The following is a 21,015-nucleotide window of genomic DNA, read 5'->3' as shown; positions in this document are numbered from 1 at the left end:
GATTGGGCAGTGGGGATTTTATATGCAGATAGGGAGGAGGAGCCTGTGAGAGCTGAAGCACCATGGTGATTGGGCAGTGGGGATTCCAAATGGAGACAGGGAGGAGGAGCCTGTGGCACCATGGTGACTGGGCAGTGGGGATTTCATACGCAGATAGGGAGGAGGAGCCTGTGATGGTTAAGGTCAGTTAGAATGCAACTGTTACTGGTTGGACAATGTTCTTGATTGTCTGCGAAGAGAGGGGTCATGAGAGAAGAAAGAGCCCCTTCAGGAGAAGGAGACTGCTGTTGTGTGAATTAGCTGAGGAAACAAGAAGAACGAGATCTGTTAACTCTTAAGGGAGAGAGAGAAAGAAAGGGAAAAAAAGAAGGGAGGGGAAGAAAGACAGAGGGGAAGAGCAAGTGGAGGAGGGAGAAAAAGAGAGGAAAAGGGGAGGGGAAGAGAGAAAGAAGGAAGGCGAGGGATGGGCCCGAGCCTGTCAGTGGCCTGAGAGGAACAAGTGGCCATGGAGGCGGTGGCGGCAGAGGCCTTAGTCAGCCACTGCTGCTGTTTGGGGCTACTGGAGCCATTGGCGGAGGGAGGGAAGCAGGCAAGGGATGGGCCCAGGCCTGTCAGCAGCCTGAGGGGAACAAGTGGACATGGCGGTGGCGGCGGCAGTGAGGAAGGGCCTGGTCAACTGCTGCTGCTGCTCCTGTAGGGAGAAGCAGGAGCGGGGCTCTGGTGAGGGTGGGGAGGTCTCTGGGGATAGGAGGTTGCAGCTTGTCCAATAGGCTCCAGCAATGCTGCAGCTGCGACCAAGAGGGATCAGGGGGATGGAGGAGTGACCAAGAGGGGTGAGGGGAATGGAAGCAACTGGATGGAGGAAGAGCAGAAGCAGTGCACCTCAGGTGAAGGTGGAGAGATTTCTGAGATGAGGGAGGCTGTGGCAAGGGGTGGGGGAGCAATCAAGTACTAGCGTGCAGAAGTTCCGTGCGGGTTAAAGTTAGTTTTAATGAATTGCTCTGGCTCTGGGAATGTCCTGTGTTTCCTGAAAATGTGTCCCAGGGTTGCCCAGACCCCATAGACACGTTTTCAGATGACACACAGAGCATTCCTGGTGATTTGTCAGAGTGAGTCATCAAAATTTGCTCCCCCATTGCTGTGTTATCTGAGGCTGCATGACCAGCACTCTCCCTTGCACTGGTGTGTCCCAGTGCAGCTAGAAAAGTTCTCCCTCACTTAGGTGCATCTTCCTTTCATGCTTCTGGAATGCTGCTGGATATTAGCCATCTTTAATAGGACCTACTAAAATAAAATAAAATCTTGAGCAACTATCTTTCGAGTCCTGAAGTACTCTTCATCTGTCTGGATGGTAAGATAAGCAAAAAGGGGATGGGGTGTTAGGCCTCGTGATATGGCCCCAAAGGTCTGCATTTTATAACTGTTTAAAAGTGAAGTCAGGAAGACTCATGCATATTTATGTTGATTAGCCTCACTAGGTGCTAGGCCACATTCAGGTTTGGGTTTTTAAAAAAAACAAAATATAGCATCTAGATACTTGAATGAAGATAGCACAGGTTCTTTTTCCTAATTTTGAACCTAGAAAGCAGATTGTGCAGACAACCCAGTCTATTCATATTGCTTCAAGCTACTGAAATAGCTTTGCAAGCAGGAGTTGGTGCTTTGGCTCACTTGCCCAAGGTAGCAGTTCCTTCTGAGTGAGTAGCTTGTCAGCCTTGCCACTGGAGCGGCCCTTTGACACAGTGGGTCCATGCAGACTGAAGGGAGAACGAATTGGTTTGCAGGCTGCTACCTTTAAAAATATTGGGGTCCCAGATTATGCTATAAAAATGGTTTTGCATTTTTAACTGTTCATAAACCAAACAGTACTGTTCATAAACAGTTCTTTCTTTTCATATACATGCATGCCGGATATTTTGCATGAATGGTTAAGGTTTAATTCTTTCTTTTGTCATCTTCTCTTTTAAGGCAATTTGAAGGTTTTATGGGAATAAAAAAAGGATGCTGTACCTGTCAACTGTGCATACTGCTTAAAAGTATCAAAAGGACTGGGTCCCATTAAGATAAAAGTATCAATTATTCCACTTTCTGACATCCAGTGCACATCCGTTTGAGGCAGTACTCTCTGCTTTGAAATGTCTGGAGTCCCGGAGGGTGCAACCTTTGAAACAAACAATACATAAAGATAATAGTGGTAAATGAATTTCCCTAGTGGTGGATGTTAGAAATGAAAAGGGAGTTCACAGGAAAAAAACAATAATAATAAAGGACAGCAAAGAAAGTATTGGGACAGGGGAGGTAAAGACAACTGAGCTCTTTTGTACCTACTTTTTACTTCAGCTTTTACAAAGAGGGCAAACTATGATAAAACAAATAGCAATGGTGACCAGAACATGACAGTGCAAGGATCAGAGGTCAAAATAACAGGAATATATCAAATAGCATCTGAACAATCTGAATTAATTTAAGTCGGTATCTTCAGGAGCATAGGGAGGCTGGCAGCAGCCCGGGGGCATCAGACGCAGAGGACGTGGTCTCCCTCCCAAACGGGGCTGCACGGCCCCGTTTGGAAGGGAGATCAGCCTGCGCTCTGTTAGGCAGCACGGGCCGGAATGACTCTCCCTGCCTTAAAAGTAGGGAGAGCTGTTCTGGCCGCGTTGCCAATGCAGTGCAGGCCGATCTCTCTCCTAAATGGGGCAGCACAGCCCCATTTGGGAGGGAGATCGATCGGCCCCACTATGTTGGCAGAGAGAACAGGAGCCCCATTTGGGAGGGAGATCGATCGGCCCCACTACGTTGGCAGAGAGACCAGGAGTGGCTCTCCCTGCCTTTAATGCAAATAAAGTCACTCCGGCTGCGCTGCCAATGCAGTGCAGGCCGATTTCGGTCCCAAACAGGGTCACGCGGCCCTGTTCGGGACTGGAATAATGTCCCAGTGTCTAACGTCAGACACGAGGGGCGTGTCTAGGGCTCATGGCCCCTGATTGGTGGCGGCCCAGATTCTTTGAACCCATTCGCTCAATGGTGGCTCCACCCCTGGGTATCTTCCAATAACATTTACTTCAACAAGCTGCAAAATTTAGCTGACCAAAGGTATGCAGTAAACTGGAACCTCAATCAAAACCCATGATTGAAAGCAAATATATGAAAATAAATCTGCATTAAAGTTACAAATGACTATAGATACAAACAATAATCAATACGTACATATAAAAGATACATCTGATGAATTTTCTGGATAATAACTCGTTTCAAAATTGTATCAAGCTTTTGAAAAAGTTGTACTAATACTCTAGGGAAGAAACATGTATAGGATTAAGTGACCCAAATGTCTATAGTCATCTAATCTGTAGCTTTAATGCGGATATATTTTCATGTATTTGCTTTTGATCATGGTTTCTGATTGAGGTTTCAGTTTGCTGTTTACCTTTGGTCTTTTGTGGCACCCCTCTCTTGTATGGCTTAAAAATTAGCTGTGCAAATATTTGAAAGATGATGAAGTAACTGGTGCTTTCCCCTATGCTTTTCCCTATGTCTAACTCATGAGTCTGGTAAGTTTCCTCTTATTCCAGGAACTGTGCCCAGTTAGGTGTGGCGTTAAATCTCTTCTCAAATACCCATAATAGTGATCAGACAGATTTCTGAGCCTGAGGAAAACCAGTCCACCAAATGTCACTGAGGGAAAATTGTCTTGGCACTTTAGCACAACTAGTGCACTCCCAGGATCACTGCATCGACAACTGTAGTCATCTAAAGGTGGATTCAAATGAGGCCTAGTGGCCATTTGAAACTACCATATTTGCTGCAGTTATATGGAAAGCCAGTCCTCTACAGCCTCCAACCATGTTGTAAGACAACTATAATTAATTTCCTCCGACTGCTTGGAAGCTTGTAGAAGCAGGGTGTGTGTGTGTGTTTGTACTGGGGAGAAGTGGCCAGCAGTTGAACACTTGCCTCACCGCATGGCCAGAAGCAGAATCAAGAGTGGCTGGTAAGGGTGAGATAGGGGAGTGGTAAATGAGCCTCAGGTGTGGCTTGTCCCCCTCCTCGACCCACCATCCTCACTCTACCTTCTCCTGCCTGCTGCTGCACTAACCCTAGGCACATGGGCTGATTATTTGTCTGGCTGGGGAACTGGGTGAATAACCAGCTCATGTGCCAAGGGTTAATGCAGCAGCAGGCAAGAGAAGGGAAAGCAAGGCTGTCAGCGAAGGGAGAGGACAGAGTGAATGAGGACAAGGCCTGCAGCTTGTTCACCAACCCCCCACCCCATCTCACTCTTATCGGCTGCTAATTGACAGAATAGATTTCTCATCCAGGAAGACGGACCACAGGATAAGTTTTAAAACAACAACAAATATTTATATGCCGCTTTTCAACAAAGGTTTCCAAAGTGGTTTACAGAGAGAAATAATAAATAAATAAGATAAAAACATCTGTCATACAGCAACTGATCATCTGAATCAATATCAGATGTCCTAGAGGAGATCCCAACCTGACATCTATAGTTATTCGGCCATATTAGCAACATTAGCACAACATTTACTAGAGGAGCATTTTCAGGCTCCAAGCTGAACAAGATTCTAAGGCAGCACTCACCTTCATGGCAGCTTTTGTAGCAACCTCCACTAGAGTTTCCGAGGAATTCAGCCAGAAGACCCCAATGGTTCTGTCAGCTTTGTGTGCCAAGAGCAAGGGCACTGAACCATAAATGCCCATTTTGCTGTGTATTCTATACCCAAAGACATCCAGGTTATAAAGCCGGTAGACGTCATTGTCACTGGAACAGATAGAGATGTATGTTGTTTTTACAGAGCACTTTCTCTACATTGCATGCAGTGGTGTTATTTTGTTTAATACAAGAAACAGACATTATATTTATGTGATTTCTAGGCCTCCCTTTAGTAAATCTATCAGAGCAGTGTAGAATAAAAATGGCTGAAAAGATAAAACCAACATTAAAACCAGCTCAAACCACTTGTTGGAATAAAGAAAAATGATTTTGTCTGGCACCAGAATGACATCACCGTTAGTGCCAGATGAGCCTCCCTGTATTTAGTCACTGCCTTGTGAGGAAAATAGATCAGCAGAAGCAATATCTATAGTAATATTTTATGCTATAAGTGGAATGCTTCATTATACTGGAGGCTTAGTTCAGCATTACTATAGAGCTGACTACTGTTTACACTGTGCAATGTTAAGGATTAGATCTGCAGTACACAAGAACATAAAAAGGGTCTTGTTGGATCAGACCAATGCTCCATCTACTCCAGCATCCTGTTTCATAAAGTAGGGCAGTTCACACTATCAATGTTAGAGTAGGAGAAGTCTCCCACCCTAATTTGGGAGCTCTACGCACTCCTGGTTTTCAATTGTGTGTCAGTTAAAAACAAGGGTGCAGGCGAGCTTGATCATGAGCTAAGTCTCAGCTTGGTAGGACAAGCAACTCTATCCAGATTCCATTCTCAGCTTTGGAACAAGGTAGGAATTAAAATTGTCCTACCCACCTCCAACCTGGCTTTTGTTGGAGATGGATTTCTAGTGCATCAACCTTTTGTGCAAACTATCCTAATGACCACTAGTGGCACTGGGAGTAGAGATAGTGAGTAATGGTCTCCCTAACTGTTCTACCTGTCTCTACTCTATGACCCCTGATATGACCCTACAGGTATTTCCTGTGCTGAGTCAAAATCCCTTCCTTTCCTTTTAGAGAGCAGATGGAAACATCGCTCTACATCTCTCTCTCTCCCCCTGCCTATTCATTATGTAGTTCTATAGATTAGGGTTAGGTCTTTCCTATCCAAAGTGTACTTGACCAATCAATACTTAGTATTTAGTTCTACAAGAATCTCCATGTGTCTTCTATGCAACAACTAAACTCTGCAACTACTCTGTAACTGAAGTGGGTAGCTTCTTTAGTGCTCTGCTAATTAACTGCGGGATAAAAATTAAAAACCCCAACAGTTTTTAACTGACATATCCATCTTATTTGCTTGTTATTTCTCTGTGTAAACTGCCCTGAGCCATTTTTGGAAGGGCAGTATAGAAATCGAATAAATAAAATAATAATAATAATAATAATAATAATAATAATAATAATAATCAAAAATAAGATCAGGAGTACTAGAGCTTTCAAATTAGAGTAGGAGGCTTCTCTTGCCCTAATGTCAATCATGTGAACTGCCCTAGTGGCTAACCAGATGCCTCTGGGAAGCCTAGCAGTGGAACATTTGGGCAAATAGCCCTCTCTTGCAACTGTTTCCCAACAAATAGTATTTCAAAGGCATAGGGTTTCTGAACCTGAAGCTAGCCTATTGCCATCATGACTGACATTCATCAATATACTTGTCTTCCATGAATTTGTCTAACCACTGATTAAAGTCAATTAGGTTAGTGGCCACATCCATGTACACCCAAATGTGCATATGCTTGGTTCTTATGATCCTTCCAATCTTTTCTTGAGAGAAAGGAATGATGGGGAGCAGGTATATATGTGTACTCCACACATCTTATTTTTAGCACATCACTAGAAATCAGACTTGTTTTAAGGATGTATTGTCCCAGATACCCCACTTCCACAATATGGTGGAGTGGGAGAGTAAGATGATCTGCAAAAAGTAATGCATAAACTCCAGGACAGTGTCACATTTACACTGGGAGCTACAGCAGGTGAACATATTGTTTTCTGCATTCTAGCAAGTTCTTTTTTAGGAAAGGGAAAGATACTATACATTGAAATACATTTATTATGTATGGCTCACTGCAAGGAAAGCTTGAACATAAAATGCCTTGACTGAGTGAATGAGAGCACTGAGATTTTGGCACACTAGTTTTGAAAGCAGAGCCTGCCATTTCTTTCACTCTTTGTACAGCTGACTCATTCTAGTTCTGTTTGCTAATGAGATCACTACTTCTCTGGTTTTACACATACAGCCTGATTCCAAGCTAGTTTATTTGGAAGTAAGTCCCACTGATTTAAATGTGCAGGGTGCAGCTCTTAGGAATATTTTAAGGCAATTCATACGATCGAAAACTGGGTGTAAGAATGTCCTACCCAGCTTGAGAGCTGTGCGGGCTCTTTATTTTGAGAGTGTGTGAGAGAGGAGTTGGATAGGATGGCACTATCCTACCTAGCTCTTGTACCCAGTCTTTTAACAAGGTAAGAGGAAAGTCAGGTTGCTTACCTGTAACTGTAGTTCTTCCAGAGATGCAGATCCTATCTCAGAACCTTCCAGAGCTTAAGTAGCATTTTAGTGGTAACTCCACCAGTGTTCCCTCTAATTTTTTCCATTTGTGTGTGGAATGAGTTTTGTTCTGGCTAGTGATAGTCAGTGTGCACACACATGGATCCAGAGTGGGGCCTTCCTTATTAAAACTGAGTGGGATCTAAAATTAACTGAGCGGACATCAAAGAACTTGTGAGCAGCACACATGTGCATGGCTTAGATGGAACACTGAACCCCACCCCACCTTTAGCTAACTCATTGCAGTTCCCACTTTTTCCCCTCAGTCTCAGACCGTCGTAATGTACCTGTTTACATATACCTGCCAGGTAGCTGCTGCAGCGGAGAAAAGAGAGGGTCATGTAAACGGACAATGGACCACTAGAAGAACTACTGTTACAGGTAGCCCACCTGACTTGCTTCATAGTGGCCCACTGTCATTTGCACTAAAGGTGATAAGCAAGCTACTCACCTGGCTGGTGAGTGTAGCAGAGCCTGTCACTGAAGAACCGTCTGGAGATCCACTGTGCTGAATTGAGAAACACTCTGTGATCTGGTATACAGTGCGTAGTGGTGACAAACAATAGTGGTCCTTTCCATGTGGCTGCTCTACAGATGGCCTCTAGGGGAACGCCCTGAAGGAATGCCATCGAAGTCACCATTGCCCTAGTAGAATGGGCCCGGAGAGGCAATGGTGGTGTTTTGCCAGAAAGTGAATATTCCAACTTGATTGCAATAGTGATCCAGGATGATAGTTGCTGTGATGAGATATGTTTCACCTTAGTGGGCCCCATTAAAAAGATGAAGAGAGCTGTAGAGGTCCAGAATTCGCGTGTGCAGTGTAGGTAGAAGAACAGCAAACTCTTCACATTGAGGCTGTGCCATTCTCATCAGCCTCGGAGGACAGGGATGGAAAGAAGACCAGCAGGCAAATATCCCGAGAGACCAAAAACGAAGAAATCCCCCGTGTCAGACCAATGTATAGAAGTCTGAATAATATAATGGACTATAAATATCTTATTAAACCAGAATTACAGAGCGTTACCAGCTATTTCAACTTGACACTTTTATGGAGTGGAATCTTTGATTCTTGGCACTTCCATAGAGCGGTATTTACCATCTTATTTGAGGCTATCCACCTTGGTGGATTGGACATTTTGATATAGTACACTGTTTGTTCCTTTATGACCCATTGGGCATTTATTAAGATTGTTAACATCAATAATGGTGGTTATTATTTTACATATCTATTTCACTTGTTATCTCCTGATGTATGCACACATGTGAACATATAGTTAATTTATATCATTCAAACTATGTACATATATTTATGTTTGTGTATTTAGTATTTTGGGATTTTGTATATTCTATTATTTTTACTGTTTATAGTGTTGTGATTATTTCACAATGTTGTTTTTGATTTATGTATTATAATGTTATCAGGTTATACTTATGTTTTTGGCATCTTCAGGGGAAGCCATTTTCTTCATGATGGTTTATCTAAGCATTCTCTCTAGAGAGTTCTACAAAGAGGTTTAATAAGATATATATAGTCCATTGTATTCTTCAGACTTTTATGCATTGGTCTGACACGAGGGATTTCTTCGTTTTTGATCTCTTAGCCCTGTGTGGTCCCCAGTTTTGGCATATATCCTAAGAGACATGGAACTGGGAAACAAGGACATATCTGGGTGGAGCAATGCTTTATCTGTTTGAAAAGATAAGTAAGGCAGGTCAGTACGAAGAGCTCTCAACTCTGCCACACGACGGGCCAAAGTGATGGCCAGGAGGAAGGCAGTCTTGACTGACAATATTTGAGAGAGCATGTTGTCAGGGGCTCAAAGGGCCTCCTCATGAAAGTGGAGAGCACCATGTTCAGATCCCATGGTGGGGCCAGTCCAGGGGTTGGTGGGTATAAACAAAGTAAACCTCTAAAAAACTGTTTAACAGGCAGCAAGGAAAAATTAGGTGCTTGCCAATGGCTGCCAAATGAACCTTTAAGGATGCAATCGATAACCCCAACTTTTAAAATTGTAACAGGTAAGTATGTATGAACTCAACTAATGCTTCCTTGGGGTGGATCCCTTTTGAAGCCACAAATGAAGAGAATATTTTCCATTTAGTCCCATATCAATTAGGGGTTGAGGGCTTGTGAGAGGATGTGTGAACATCTAAGATTTCTTGGTTCTTTATTTCTTCAGAGATATGTGTCAAGCTGTTAGATGTAGAGTCTTTCTGTCTGGATGGAACACTGCATCATGGTCCCTGGTGAGTAGATCCGGTCGCAGTGGTAAGTGCATTCGTTGCGATCCCACAAGTTGGCCACCATGGGGTGATCATTAGGCAATCAGCCCTGTCCTCTTGGAACTTCTGTAGTACTCTTGTTATTAAAGGCAATGGGGGAAACATGTAAAGGAAGTCTGTGTGCCATTGGATCAGAAAAGCATCCCTCAGTGAATTTGGGTGATGTCCTCCCCTGCTGCAAAAGACTGCACATTGTGTGTTGTCTGCTGTGGCAAAGACCTGTATTTGAAGCTGACCCCATTTCCGAAATATTTCTTCAAACATACAGCAGTTCAGGCTCAATTTGTGGGAAGCTTGGATCAGACGGCTGAGTGAGTCCACCTTGATATTCTGTGACCTGGCTATGTGAGTTGCAAGTGGCCAAATGTGGTAGTCTAGGCACCATTCTCACACATCTGTGGCTAGGCATGACAGGCTATGGGACTGGGTCCCACCTTGGTTTAGACAGGCCATGGGGGTTGTTATTGTGTATCAGTATGAGTATCGATTTTTGATAGTGATGACCTTGGAAGGCACAAAGAGCATTCCATATTGCTAACAGTTCCAACACAGTTATGTGGTATGATTTTTCTTGTTTTGACCAGAAGCCAGCGACCATCAGTTTGTTGCAGTGGGTGCCCCAACCTAAGCTGGAGACATCTGTTTTTATGGCAATGTTTGGTGGAGGGTTGGATGAATGGCCATTCTTCCCCTTGGTTGGAGCAGCTGGACCACCATCAGATGGAGTCCTGTGTATCTTTTGGTATTCTTAATCTGGTCTGTGAATGGCCCGTGCTTGGATGGAACACAGACACAAACCATTCCTGTAGTGGTTGCATGCGTAGGTGTGCCAAGAGAAGTTTTTCTACAGGAAGTGTTGGATCTCCTGTAGCAAAGTTGGTGTTGGAGCAGTATTCCCAAGAAGTGTGTGTGGTGGGGGGGGGGCGCTGACAAATTCTGTGGCATATCCCATCCTTATTATAGGCAAAACACAATGATCTGTAGGTATTTCTTGGCATGTTTCCATGAAGGGGAGTAGTTGAGACCCTAGTTGATGTGTGGAGTCATGTTCTTTTGGAGTAGGAAGACTTGGGTTTCTGAGGAAGCTTAGACAGTTGCACTTATGTTGTATGGCTTGTAATGGTTCTTCCTATAGTCCTGTTGGTGGAAGGGCTGGTAGTGTGACTTTGGTTGCCCTTGTGATGACCAGAGGTGTTTAGTTTGCTTCAGGTTATACGATTGCAGCCCCATAGATCTTGCTTAGATCTTATGAACCTTTTCTAGGGTATCATCTGTTTCCTTCCCAAACAGTTTCTACCCATCAAAGGGTAGGTATTCTATCCTCAGTTTTGCCTCTGGAGCCTGTGTTGTCGATTTTAACCAAGTGAGTCTGCACAGAGTGATGGCGCAGCCATGACCCACAATCAGCCCCATGCCAAGCTGAATGCAGCTGTGGTTTCATAACCTGAAGGCCCTCTAATAGGAATGTCATAATAGGAAGAGCTGTATCCCTTTGGTCTGACTGCAACTGGTTGATGAAGGGTTCCAATTTCTCCAGAAGAAAGTATGTGTATTGTACTATGCAGCCCTGGTAGTTTGCTATCCGTAGTTGGAGGCTGTAAGTCGCATATATTCTTTTCCCCAAAGCATCTAACTTTCTGCCATCCTGGTCAGCTGGTGCTGAGAGCAGATTTTGGCAAGAGCCTTGTTGAGATGATTCCACTACAACGGAGTTAGGCTTAGGATGCTTGAATAAGTAATCAGTGTCCTTTTGGTGAAATCTGTATAAGTGTTCCAGTTTCCTGGAAGAAGGGTGGATGGAAGCTGATTTTCCCCACACCAGCTGTTGGTGACTGTTGGCAAAAGAGGTAGTAAGATCAGGGTAGTGGTTTCAGTCTGGATGAGACCAAACACTGGGTCCTTGGTTCCCTCTGTGGTTAGCTGTATCTCAAGACACAGAGAAGTAGCCATCCTCTGCAATTGCTCCATATATGGGCGATGATTTTCAGCAAAGGAAGATGATTTCTCGTCATCCAGCCACTCTTCTGAGTGCAGAGAACCTTGTGGTAGCTCCGTGTCTCCTTGAGTGTAAGGTGTGTCCTCTGAATCTGACTCATAGTCTGGAGGTGGCACTGGTTCCTTTGGTAGGGGTGCTTTCAAATTGTGAGTCATTGGAATGGTAGGGTTTTTTTTTAAATTCCTCCCCCTTTGTCTTTGATGACCTCTTTAGGTTTTGCAGTCCCTTTGTTCTTGTTTGAAGCAGAAGTGTTTTTGGGTTGTCCCATTCACCTCTTAAGTGGTGAAGGGGATCTGGAACGGAAGTAGTGGTGAAGAGGACTGGGATCCTTTCCCAACCGTCAGAGTCCCAGGTCTGCAGTCTTGAATGCATGGAGCGATATAAGTCTGTTCTTGGTTCCATCCACATGTATTCCACACGGGCTCTATCATAATACTCAGGGGAATAAATGCATTTGTAGTGATCCCTTCTATAATCTGGTGACCTCCTGTAATCTGGAGATCTGTGATGTCAGTCTGGTTTCCAGCCTCCAGGTGGGTGTTTGTGGTCTCTGTCATGGGAGGGGGAGTCAGGCTCCAAGTCCGGTGGTTGCAGCTCATGATGGGAGTCGGGTGTCGAAGCCTCCATTGGACCCAAGAGCATGATCTGTGTCACTTTCCCTGTCGGGATTGAGATTGAGCTGTAAGTCCAGGACACATCCGCTGCCGATGGAGATGGGGGAGGGATCTCCAAAAGTGGGGAAGTCGCTACCAACACAGATTTCTTTGGTTTTGTGGTCATGGGTTTCCTTTTCCAGCCTTCCTTTTCATTTTCTTTTTACCTGGCTCCGACGGACGCTTTGGAGTTTTAGGCTTCGGTAACAACGACGCCTAAAATGGTAGCTCATCATGGTAGTAGTGATCATGGGCTCCAATGATGGAGTCGCAGCGTCAGGGCTGTGCTCTTTTAGATCACTGAGGGCTGTTGTGTTCCCCAGTGTCTAAATGGCATGCAGAACCCTTTCCCATAGAAATGACACAAAGTGTGGAGGTGCTGTTTCTGCGTGTTTGTCTAGTGGAAACCTAGCAGATCCTGCAAATATCCACCTGGTGGGCTACCACAAGACAGGAGAGGCACTTGGAGTGGTTACTGGATGTTGGGAGTTTTGCGGAACAAGACACCAGTGGTCCCTCTAATTGTTTTCATCTCTGTGAGGAACAAGTTTTGTTCTGGGCGGCAGTAATCAAGGCAGTGTGTGCGCAGGTGCATTCAGAATGGGGCCTTCCTGATTCAACCTGAGCAGGATCAAAAATGAACTGAGTGGACATCCAGAAACTTGTGAGCACACGCACATGCGCACGCCTTAGAGGGAACAGTGCAAGACACGCAGCGCTTGAAAGTGGCCCTCATGGCCATAAATCATGATGAATTGATTGACTGGCTGCGGGTGGGGTGGCGAATGAACCAAAGACATTAAAGAGTCAGAAGAGAACAAGAAATAGAAAGACAAGAAGAAACAAAAACAAACAGAAAAGGTCTAACAGTTCTTTTTATTTATTTATTTATTTTAGCTCTGTCATGGACAAAGGCGAATAGGAAGGATCTCTGATACGACTGCTACGGCTGTCGAAAAGAGACTGAGGGAAAGAGGCAGGAACCACAGTGAGTAAGCTAAAGGGGTGTGGGGTTACCGCTAAAATGCTAGTTAAACTCTGGAAGGTTCCGAGATATGTTCTGCATGTGCCTTCTTTAGTATGAATAACCGGCCACAATGAAGAAAAGCCATCCTACCCATCTCCTCTTTCACACATGATCACTCCCGCTTCAAACATTCACACAATGATTCACACAAACTCCCATTTGTTCACACATGATTAGAAACTGGGAGTGTGCACTGCTCTTGAAGCTGGGTAGGACACTTGTCTTACCCAGTTTCCAATTGTGTGAATTGCCTTAATATGTCTTTAAACAAAGCAATGATCAAAATTCAGCTCTTCTCACTCTCACTATGTTGCTATCATTCTTAGGAGGACACACCTTGCTGAGATATGATATCATGTACAACTTCCTGCTGAGGGGAAATGGGAGGGGATAGCAAGCAGGAGAAGGATACTGGATCTTGAGGGGGGAATCTCTGGGACTGGTGTATAGTGTGGATGAGACTGAGTGGTTGCTAAACTGTTGCAGTGCATGAGAAAGGGGCTTAAGATCCAGTGAAGGCAGGGATACATTTATTTAGAGTTTGGTGAGGAAAAACCGTAAGACAAGGAAGATCTGTGGAGAAGTAGAAGTTCAACAGGATCACAGATGTTACTGATGGGGAAATTTCAGATAAGGATGTGCACAACTGTGGTTTGAGCACCGCTTCAGTGCTGAACCAGTTCAGCGCCACAGGGAGGAGAACAGCAAGCAGGAGCTTTAAGAAAGAGGAGAGCAGGTCCTTACTTGCTCTCTGCCTCCCCATGCAGCTTTCCTTCTGGGGTGACGCGCATCTCAAGTACCCCCACGCAGTGCCAGCATGCACATGTCATTCTCGCATTTGCAGGCACCATTTGTGTGGTTAGCAACACAATGGTGATCATGCAAGTGGTGCCTGCATACATGCCATGTGCATGCTGGCACTGCGTGTGGGTACTTGGGATGCGTGCCTCCCCAGCAGGAAGCTGCATGGGGTGGGGGAGAGCAGGTAAGGAGCTGCTCTTCTCTTTCTTAAAGCTCCTGCTCACTGCTCCCCTTCCCACAGCACCAAACCAGTGCTCGAACCTTGGTTCGTGCACATCCCTAATTTCAGAATTGTCCAAGAAGTGCTAAGGGAAACAAGGGAGGAATTTCAGAGCTGCATTTCACATCAGCGTACAAAAGATGCTCTGGCTAAGTACGCTATTCTATTGTGTTTGTGCCAGCTTTCCCATTGTTTGTTCCATCTTTCCATCATATGCCTGCATGTTAGCATCCTTCCTCTTCCACTGGCTGAATTGATGCAATGGCCTGGAAGTTCGTGAACATTCTAACTATGCAGTTTGAAAATGTCAGCAACAAAATGATGATAAACAATGCAGCTTCTGTGAGGGACGTGGTGTTGGGCTGGCTGAAAACAACCTGGGAGAGGACAAGCTGTGTGCAGGAAAGAGGGACCGATGTACAGAAGTGGAGGAGTGAGAGGGCCTAGCAGGTAGAAGAGCTGTGAGAACTGGTGTGCAGAAAAAGAGCAGCTGAGGGGATAAAGAAGGTTGTAGGTTGTGAAGCAGCGATTTTGATAGTGGAAGAGGCAGAGGCCTGAAGGCTGAGGAGGCAGAGGTCTACTTTGTCCTCAAGAGCTGAGAAGTGGAGGGGGGCGGTGGGGAGTGGCACAGAGTGGGAGGGGAAAAAGAAAATTTGACCCTAGGAAAAACCAGCTACAGGGTTGAGAGAAGACAAGGACTGTGTGCTGTTGACAGGAAGGAGGGAGCTGAGACAGAGAACGAGAGCTGAGAAGTGGAATGGAAAAGCCAAGAGGCATTTTGGATGGGGGAAAAGGGAGAGTTCAGGCAGTGGAGTGCGCTTGATAGAGGAAGGGAATGAAGGAAAGGAGGGATCAGCTGAGGAAGAAACTGAGGAAAGGTGTCAAAGAGTTGAAACTGAGGAGTCTGGCAGCAAGGACTAGACCCCTTACTCTCTTACCACCAGGGGGGCTTGTAGGTAGGGAACATGGCTGGTCCCTGTCCTGCGGCTCCATAGCACCGCCCTGATAATGGTGGCAATACACACTGCAGCTCATCAGTCCAGTTAGATTAAATGGCCTGGATCTGCTGACCTTAAATACATATTCGCTCCCCCATCTGAGCAAATTGTCACCTACAGTAGGTGCTGAATAGACTCCTGTTGTCTTGCCTCAACTGCCTTTGGGAACCTGACCATCTTAGATTACAGCACCTCCCTCTGACTACCCACTTTCCAGCTTGACCACCTCGCCATCTGATACATGTTCCCTGCCATACTACATGCCTCTGGGTCCTAACCAAGAAACAATGAGGCTGGGAAAAACTTCATACTACCTAGATACAGGAGGGATGCTTTGCTGTGGACACAAAAGGAATGTATAGACAGGAAGCCTATGGAAAATGGGGAAGCATGAGCCAGAGCCCAGGGAATCTGGATTAAAAGAGGAGCTGAATTTGAAACACTGATTTGAATTAACAAGACAAATCTTTGACAGCAAATCTGTAATTATCATTACATTCAGAATTATAGCTATCTTCTGATGCAAATCTGATTATATTACCTGGTGTTTTTAAGGAGAAGTGTCTCTGCATGCTGAGGTATTCCATAGATATGTTCAAATCCATGTAAAGAAAAATCTAAGCCTATGGAAGTAGGACCTATAAGAAGAATATTAAAACAGTGGAACACTCTGATGTGATTAAAATACATGTAGTGTAAAAATATTTTGATTAGTAAGCGATTCACAACTGACTTTTATTGAGGTAGTTTGCCACCTATGATATATAAGCTTGCTGTTAGTGACTTATATCCTAATGGTATAAAAGAACGATTTAGCCAAAAATTACAGAATTCTAAGGAACCAAGATGTCTAATCCAGATTTATAAAGAAAGACCAATGGAGTGCCCCCCTACTCCCACCCCAGTTTAATGTAGACACTATAAACCACACAGCACAAGATGAGAACAGAATAAAAAGGTTTGGAATCATTTTATGCTATTTAGGGATTTCTAAAAATATATTAACTTCTATAATTAATAACTGCCAATATCATCATGATTTCTCAAATGTTTTAATTTTTTTTTGTTCTTTATTTTTAATATAAACACACACACCCAAAAAATGAACTTCCCTCTGCAATGTCCAGACTGTATCTCTTGGATCCCAGACAGGTGAACACGTAATAACAAGTATCACAAGCTGACGTAAAAGAAAATAAGACACATTTGGGGAAACTGCAAGATTAGTCACTAACTGGGCTCGTAGCCAATTAGGTATAGGCATAAAATGAGGAACCTGGATTTTAGGCAATCAATAAGCATGTAAACAAGTGGTAAGCAATCTGTGGCTTGAATGGACAGGGGTTCGAATGAAGGAAACAGGTATAGAAGCTTAAAGACTATTGTGGTAAGGATCTCCAGTTCTTCAGAGGAAGCCGGCGTGCCCTCCTGAGACTGGACACCTTCTGCTAGCTGGAAAAGCAATTGTGCCGCCTCTGCTGACTCCTATCGCCGAGATTGTGGTGAGCACAATAAACTGTTTGCATATTATTAACTGAATTGATGGTGTCTGACCATTTTTCCTGAGGGCTAAAAAGAGCAGATAGTACTGGAGGACCTAGCTATTTATTCTCACTGTTTCTCTACCATGGTGTTGGCCACACCAGGGAGAGAATAAGTGAATTTATATTTTTTATTAATCTAAAATCTTACAAAGGTTACCTGGTAGTTAATATCTCAAGACAGCAGTTCAAATTTGAGGATATCCCCTATAGCATATGTCAAATGGGTAATATTACAAGTCCCTCTCTTTATCCAGAGCTTCCACAATGTTGTCATTGATCATATAACCAGTCTTGGGTTGCTCACGAGCATTGCAGTTTGATGGGAGCAGATGTCACATTTCCATTTATGTTTCAGCCTATGCCAAGCTAGCATAGCTGCATGAATAGCAGGTGTTTTAGGAACATAGGAAGCTGCCATATACTAAGTCAGAGCATAGGTCCATCTAGCTCAGTATTGTCTGCGCAAATTGGCAGTGGCTTTTCCGAGGTTGCAGGCAGGAATCTCTCTCAGCCCTATCTTGGAGAAGCCAGGGAGGGAACCTGGAACCTATATGCTCTTCCCAGAGCAGCTCTATCCCCTATCTTACAGTGCTCACACATCAAGTCTCCCGTTCACATGCAACCAGGGTGGACCCTGCTTAGCTAAGGGGACAAGTCATGCTTGCTACCACAAGACCAGCTCTCCTGCTTTATCTTGAGATATCATAAGTTATTTAGAGATTAGTGCTCCTTCACCTGGCAGAGGGCCAAATTCCTTTCAGTCTCCATCCAGAGTGCTATCTGGGGTCCTAAACCTTCTTGCCCGTATTAGCACTGTGCTAGCAGGAAAGCATTATAATAAATCTTGGAATTTTTTAGCAAGAATCCTCCATCTACTACTGCCATCTGCCTTTTGTGAACTGCAATTCTAGAGTGATTGCCTTTTCTTCCTAGAAATTTATGGAATATTGCACCTTTTGGTGCAATTGGAAGGGAATGGGAAGTCCTTAAAGCACACACACTGTAAGCAGGGTCATATTTGTTTTTGGAACACCAGCTGACATCCAGAGCAGCAATCTTGGGGTGCAGCTCTGCACAAAGAGGCTGTTTTTAACTCAATCAGTATCTTCCCAAGCAGCAGAGCGTATGTGCAGGGGGAAGGGACATATTTATGGAAGGCAAAGAGCAATTACAAAAGCAGGGAAGAACAGCAAAAATAACTTCTCCTCCCCTGTTCATGTGCTCTGCTGTTCATATGGTTTTGAAAATGGACTTTTACTTTTAGAACAGCAGATTCCCTAAAACGCTGGCTGGCTGGGCTTTTTACTCCAGCCCAGCCAGCATTTCAGTGAAACACCAGCTGGGGAAGAAAGGAGTGCACCTTGTACTCCCAGCTGGCAAGCATTATGTTCGCCACCTGGGTGCAGGAGGGGGCCAGGGGATGCCTTGGCCAAGGGTGATGGGGTGCCTTGGCAACCCCCCCAGACCTGGTGCCCGGGGGACAGTCGTCTTCCCTTGCTCAATGGTCCCTATGCCCCTGACAGTTACAGTCATTCACATGTTATGCTGAAAGCAGGTACAGAAGTACACTTCCTATCTGTACCATGCATTTGAAGGGCCTGTACCCATGTGTTTGAAGGGCTTATTTTAAAATGAGTAGAGGTACAGTCATTCACACAAACATGTGTATGAGTGTACAGATAATATCTGAACTGGGCTATTGTTTCAAATGGAAGTAGCATGAAGGTTCTGTTTTAAGAAGGTTCGCAACAGCCTGCCTCTGCAATAGCCCCAGGGCTGCCTTTTAGGTGCTCAGCAGCCACAGTGGCTTCCTAATGCCAAGGTTACACTGAGCAGAATATTGGCTACTGTAACTAAAACATATGGGAACCTTATCCCCAGGGCAGACAGTGTTTTTGGAACATAGTCTTTTGTTTTCAGTTCCAAACTTTTTTGCCTAAGAATAAATCTACTTTCTATCAATTGCACTAATCTGCACCTGAAATTGTGTGTGTGTGTACAAAAATGTCATACACGCACACTCACATGCACACCCTGCTTAGTCCTGGATTTATTGCTGAATTCAATATCAATATTAGCATATCACGCTGGGGGAAGGTCATGTGAATCCAACTTTTTTTTTTTTGGCACAATGAATAATTTAGTTGATGGCTCACAGTATCCATGCCTGTCTTTCAACCTCATCATTGCTAGCTATCAGAGCTGAGTTGTACATGGTGTACATTCTTCTCTTGCAATGTGCTTATGTCAGCACATTGTACAAAAGCACATTTTCCTGTTAGGCAACCCCAAGTAATAAATCTGGAAGCAAATAACTTTAAAAATGGATTCTGTGGGCATTTTCTAGGCCTTAAAGTATATGTTAAGAGATTGTGATATGATCACTAGTACACATGGGTCTTGTTCTACCAGTGGTATCACATATGTTCATTTCTAGAAAGACTTATAATAGAAAAATATTAATTAATATGATAATCAAAATAAAGCACAAACATTTCTGTTAAGGCTACACTTAGTCTTACCACTAGCTTTGATGTCAAGAAAATTGCCAAATCGCTCTTCCCAGAGACCCAAATCTTCTTGATTTTCCTATATGTCCAAAAATAAGAAAATTGTAGTTTATGAACTTTGCATACATTGCCAACTAAGTTTTCCATTTGTACATTTGGAAACTCCTCCCATACTGCTAGAGGAGTATGTTGTAGTTCTGAAGAAAATCTGCTAAACAGTGCATTTGTCCCCCCCACCCCCGGCCTCCAGTCATAAATTGATCATGTGATTCACAATAGGGCCATTTGTTGTGAGCACCCTTGCTGAACTTGGCCCGGCGTTGCGAGCTCAAAAGACAAAGTTTAGGCCAGTGTCTGACTCTGCCATATTGAAAGATCAATTAGTAACTGAAGGGTGAATTTAACTATGCTGAGCACAAGAAAATGAATGAAATTGTTTATTCTCTGTTCAAGGCTTGACTGAGGGGAAGAAGCTTGTCCATCTCCGCTCTGACTATGTTTAGGCATTTCTGTTATGCCAAGTGCAATCATGATATCCGCTTTGAAACTGCATATGCTGAGAATAATCATATTTAGAAGGCCTTCGGAAGTAACGCATAGATAATGGTACCTACATACTTTAGGGGTACATCACATATACACATGAAAGTGAATGCTGATTTCTGTGCATCTTATCTTACTAACAATTTCCTGGGACCAAGAAGGCACCTCATGTTCGCTTAAACAACTGACCACAGAACTATCACCCCTGGGGAGACAGGAATATTTTGAGTACATTGGGAGAGAAACAGTTCTGTTTGATCCAGTAAACAGTGCCAGATACGACCCTCACACCCCTAATCCTCAACCCATACATAGCATAAGAGAAATCCTGTGATGAGAGGTTGTTGATATTTCCTGGAGACATGAGGAAAATGGTAGCATCTCCCTCTGATAGGAGATCCAGATTAGAGACCTGGAAAAGGTATAAGAAGGGAAGTCCCTTTTGAACAGGGGGGTGAGCGGAGCAAGCGCTGAGTTGGGCTACTCAAGCCCACATGAGAACCTGTTGCTGCGGCTGCGGAGTCACTGCAAGGGTTCCACTCCTGAAATGGACAAGAGGTCACTGGCGATCCCTGCCATGTGGTGAGGGACCGGGGTGATTTCTGTCCATGATAAACAGCTCTACTTTGACTACCTGAGTGGATGATAATGAGCTTTGAATGCCAGCCTTGCATTACTCCAGCGCCACCCACGTCCAATACCCACTACAAGATCTGGTAATATGACTCTCCAACAGAAAATCTTGCCTTTGTCCCAGCCTCTCCTATTAACTGGCATTCTGCCATCCCCCACCATCTGCCTTTCCATCCCCCTCTTCCTTTTTCTCCGTGCTTGCTTTGATGTTTTGTATTAGCCAGAATAATCACTGAGAAAACATGCAGGCAACACCTAAGTTAGCTGTGAAATGATTTAACTACACTACACTTGGGAAATGTGATTGATTGCCTTGCTTGCCTTGATTGATTGGCATCTTTGCCTATGTAACCAATTGCCTTAATAAAGTCCATTGGATTACAGAAGTACTTGTGTTTCCTTTCGAGTCCAAATCCTACATGGCCACCACAAAAAGAACTGAGTAAGCCACTGTTTGGCTAGTGATCAAGCCTTGTTTCCACCACTGCTGGGTGTGGATTGGGGCGTTGTTCACAACACATTCACACATTCATACAATGAACCTATATTGTACACAAGTACAG

The 21,015-nt window shown here is 44.2% G+C and overlaps 1 protein-coding gene and 1 long non-coding RNA gene across 7 annotated transcripts in view; one reads left to right on the top strand and one right to left on the bottom strand.

The window, feature by feature from the left end:
- The window catches only part of GANC (glucosidase alpha, neutral C), a 64,931-nt gene that overhangs the window by 29,534 nt on the left and 14,382 nt on the right, over positions 1-21,015 (bottom strand). For all 4 annotated transcript variants that reach the window (XM_053285844.1, XM_053285845.1, XM_053285842.1 and 1 more), the window contains 4 exons: positions 19,289-19,355; positions 15,764-15,860; positions 4,600-4,780; positions 2,011-2,161 (listed from right to left, as the gene is read on the bottom strand). In XM_053285844.1, the coding sequence (XP_053141819.1) occupies positions 2,011-2,161; positions 4,600-4,780; positions 15,764-15,860; positions 19,289-19,355 (496 nt within the window). The remainder of the gene's footprint in view (positions 1-2,010; positions 2,162-4,599; positions 4,781-15,763; positions 15,861-19,288; positions 19,356-21,015) is intronic.
- Positions 139-20,811, top strand: LOC128340578 (uncharacterized). 3 transcript variants are annotated; one of them, XR_008313810.1, is made up of 4 exons: positions 139-182; positions 9,425-9,491; positions 13,074-13,164; positions 19,730-20,811. It is a non-coding gene; the product is annotated as an uncharacterized LOC128340578 (long non-coding RNA). The 3 variants fall into 3 exon arrangements; XR_008313809.1 differs by lacking the exon at positions 19,730-20,811 and having other exon boundaries at positions 13,074-13,913; XR_008313811.1 differs by lacking the exons at positions 139-182; positions 19,730-20,811 and adding an exon at positions 877-1,351 and having other exon boundaries at positions 13,074-13,913.

This window comes from Hemicordylus capensis, chromosome 1, assembly GCF_027244095.1.
Source record: "Hemicordylus capensis ecotype Gifberg chromosome 1, rHemCap1.1.pri, whole genome shotgun sequence".
NCBI lineage: Eukaryota > Metazoa > Chordata > Lepidosauria > Squamata > Cordylidae > Hemicordylus > Hemicordylus capensis.
The sequence above is the reverse complement of the archived record's forward strand: the minus strand, read 5'-3'. Positions and strand labels throughout refer to the sequence as shown.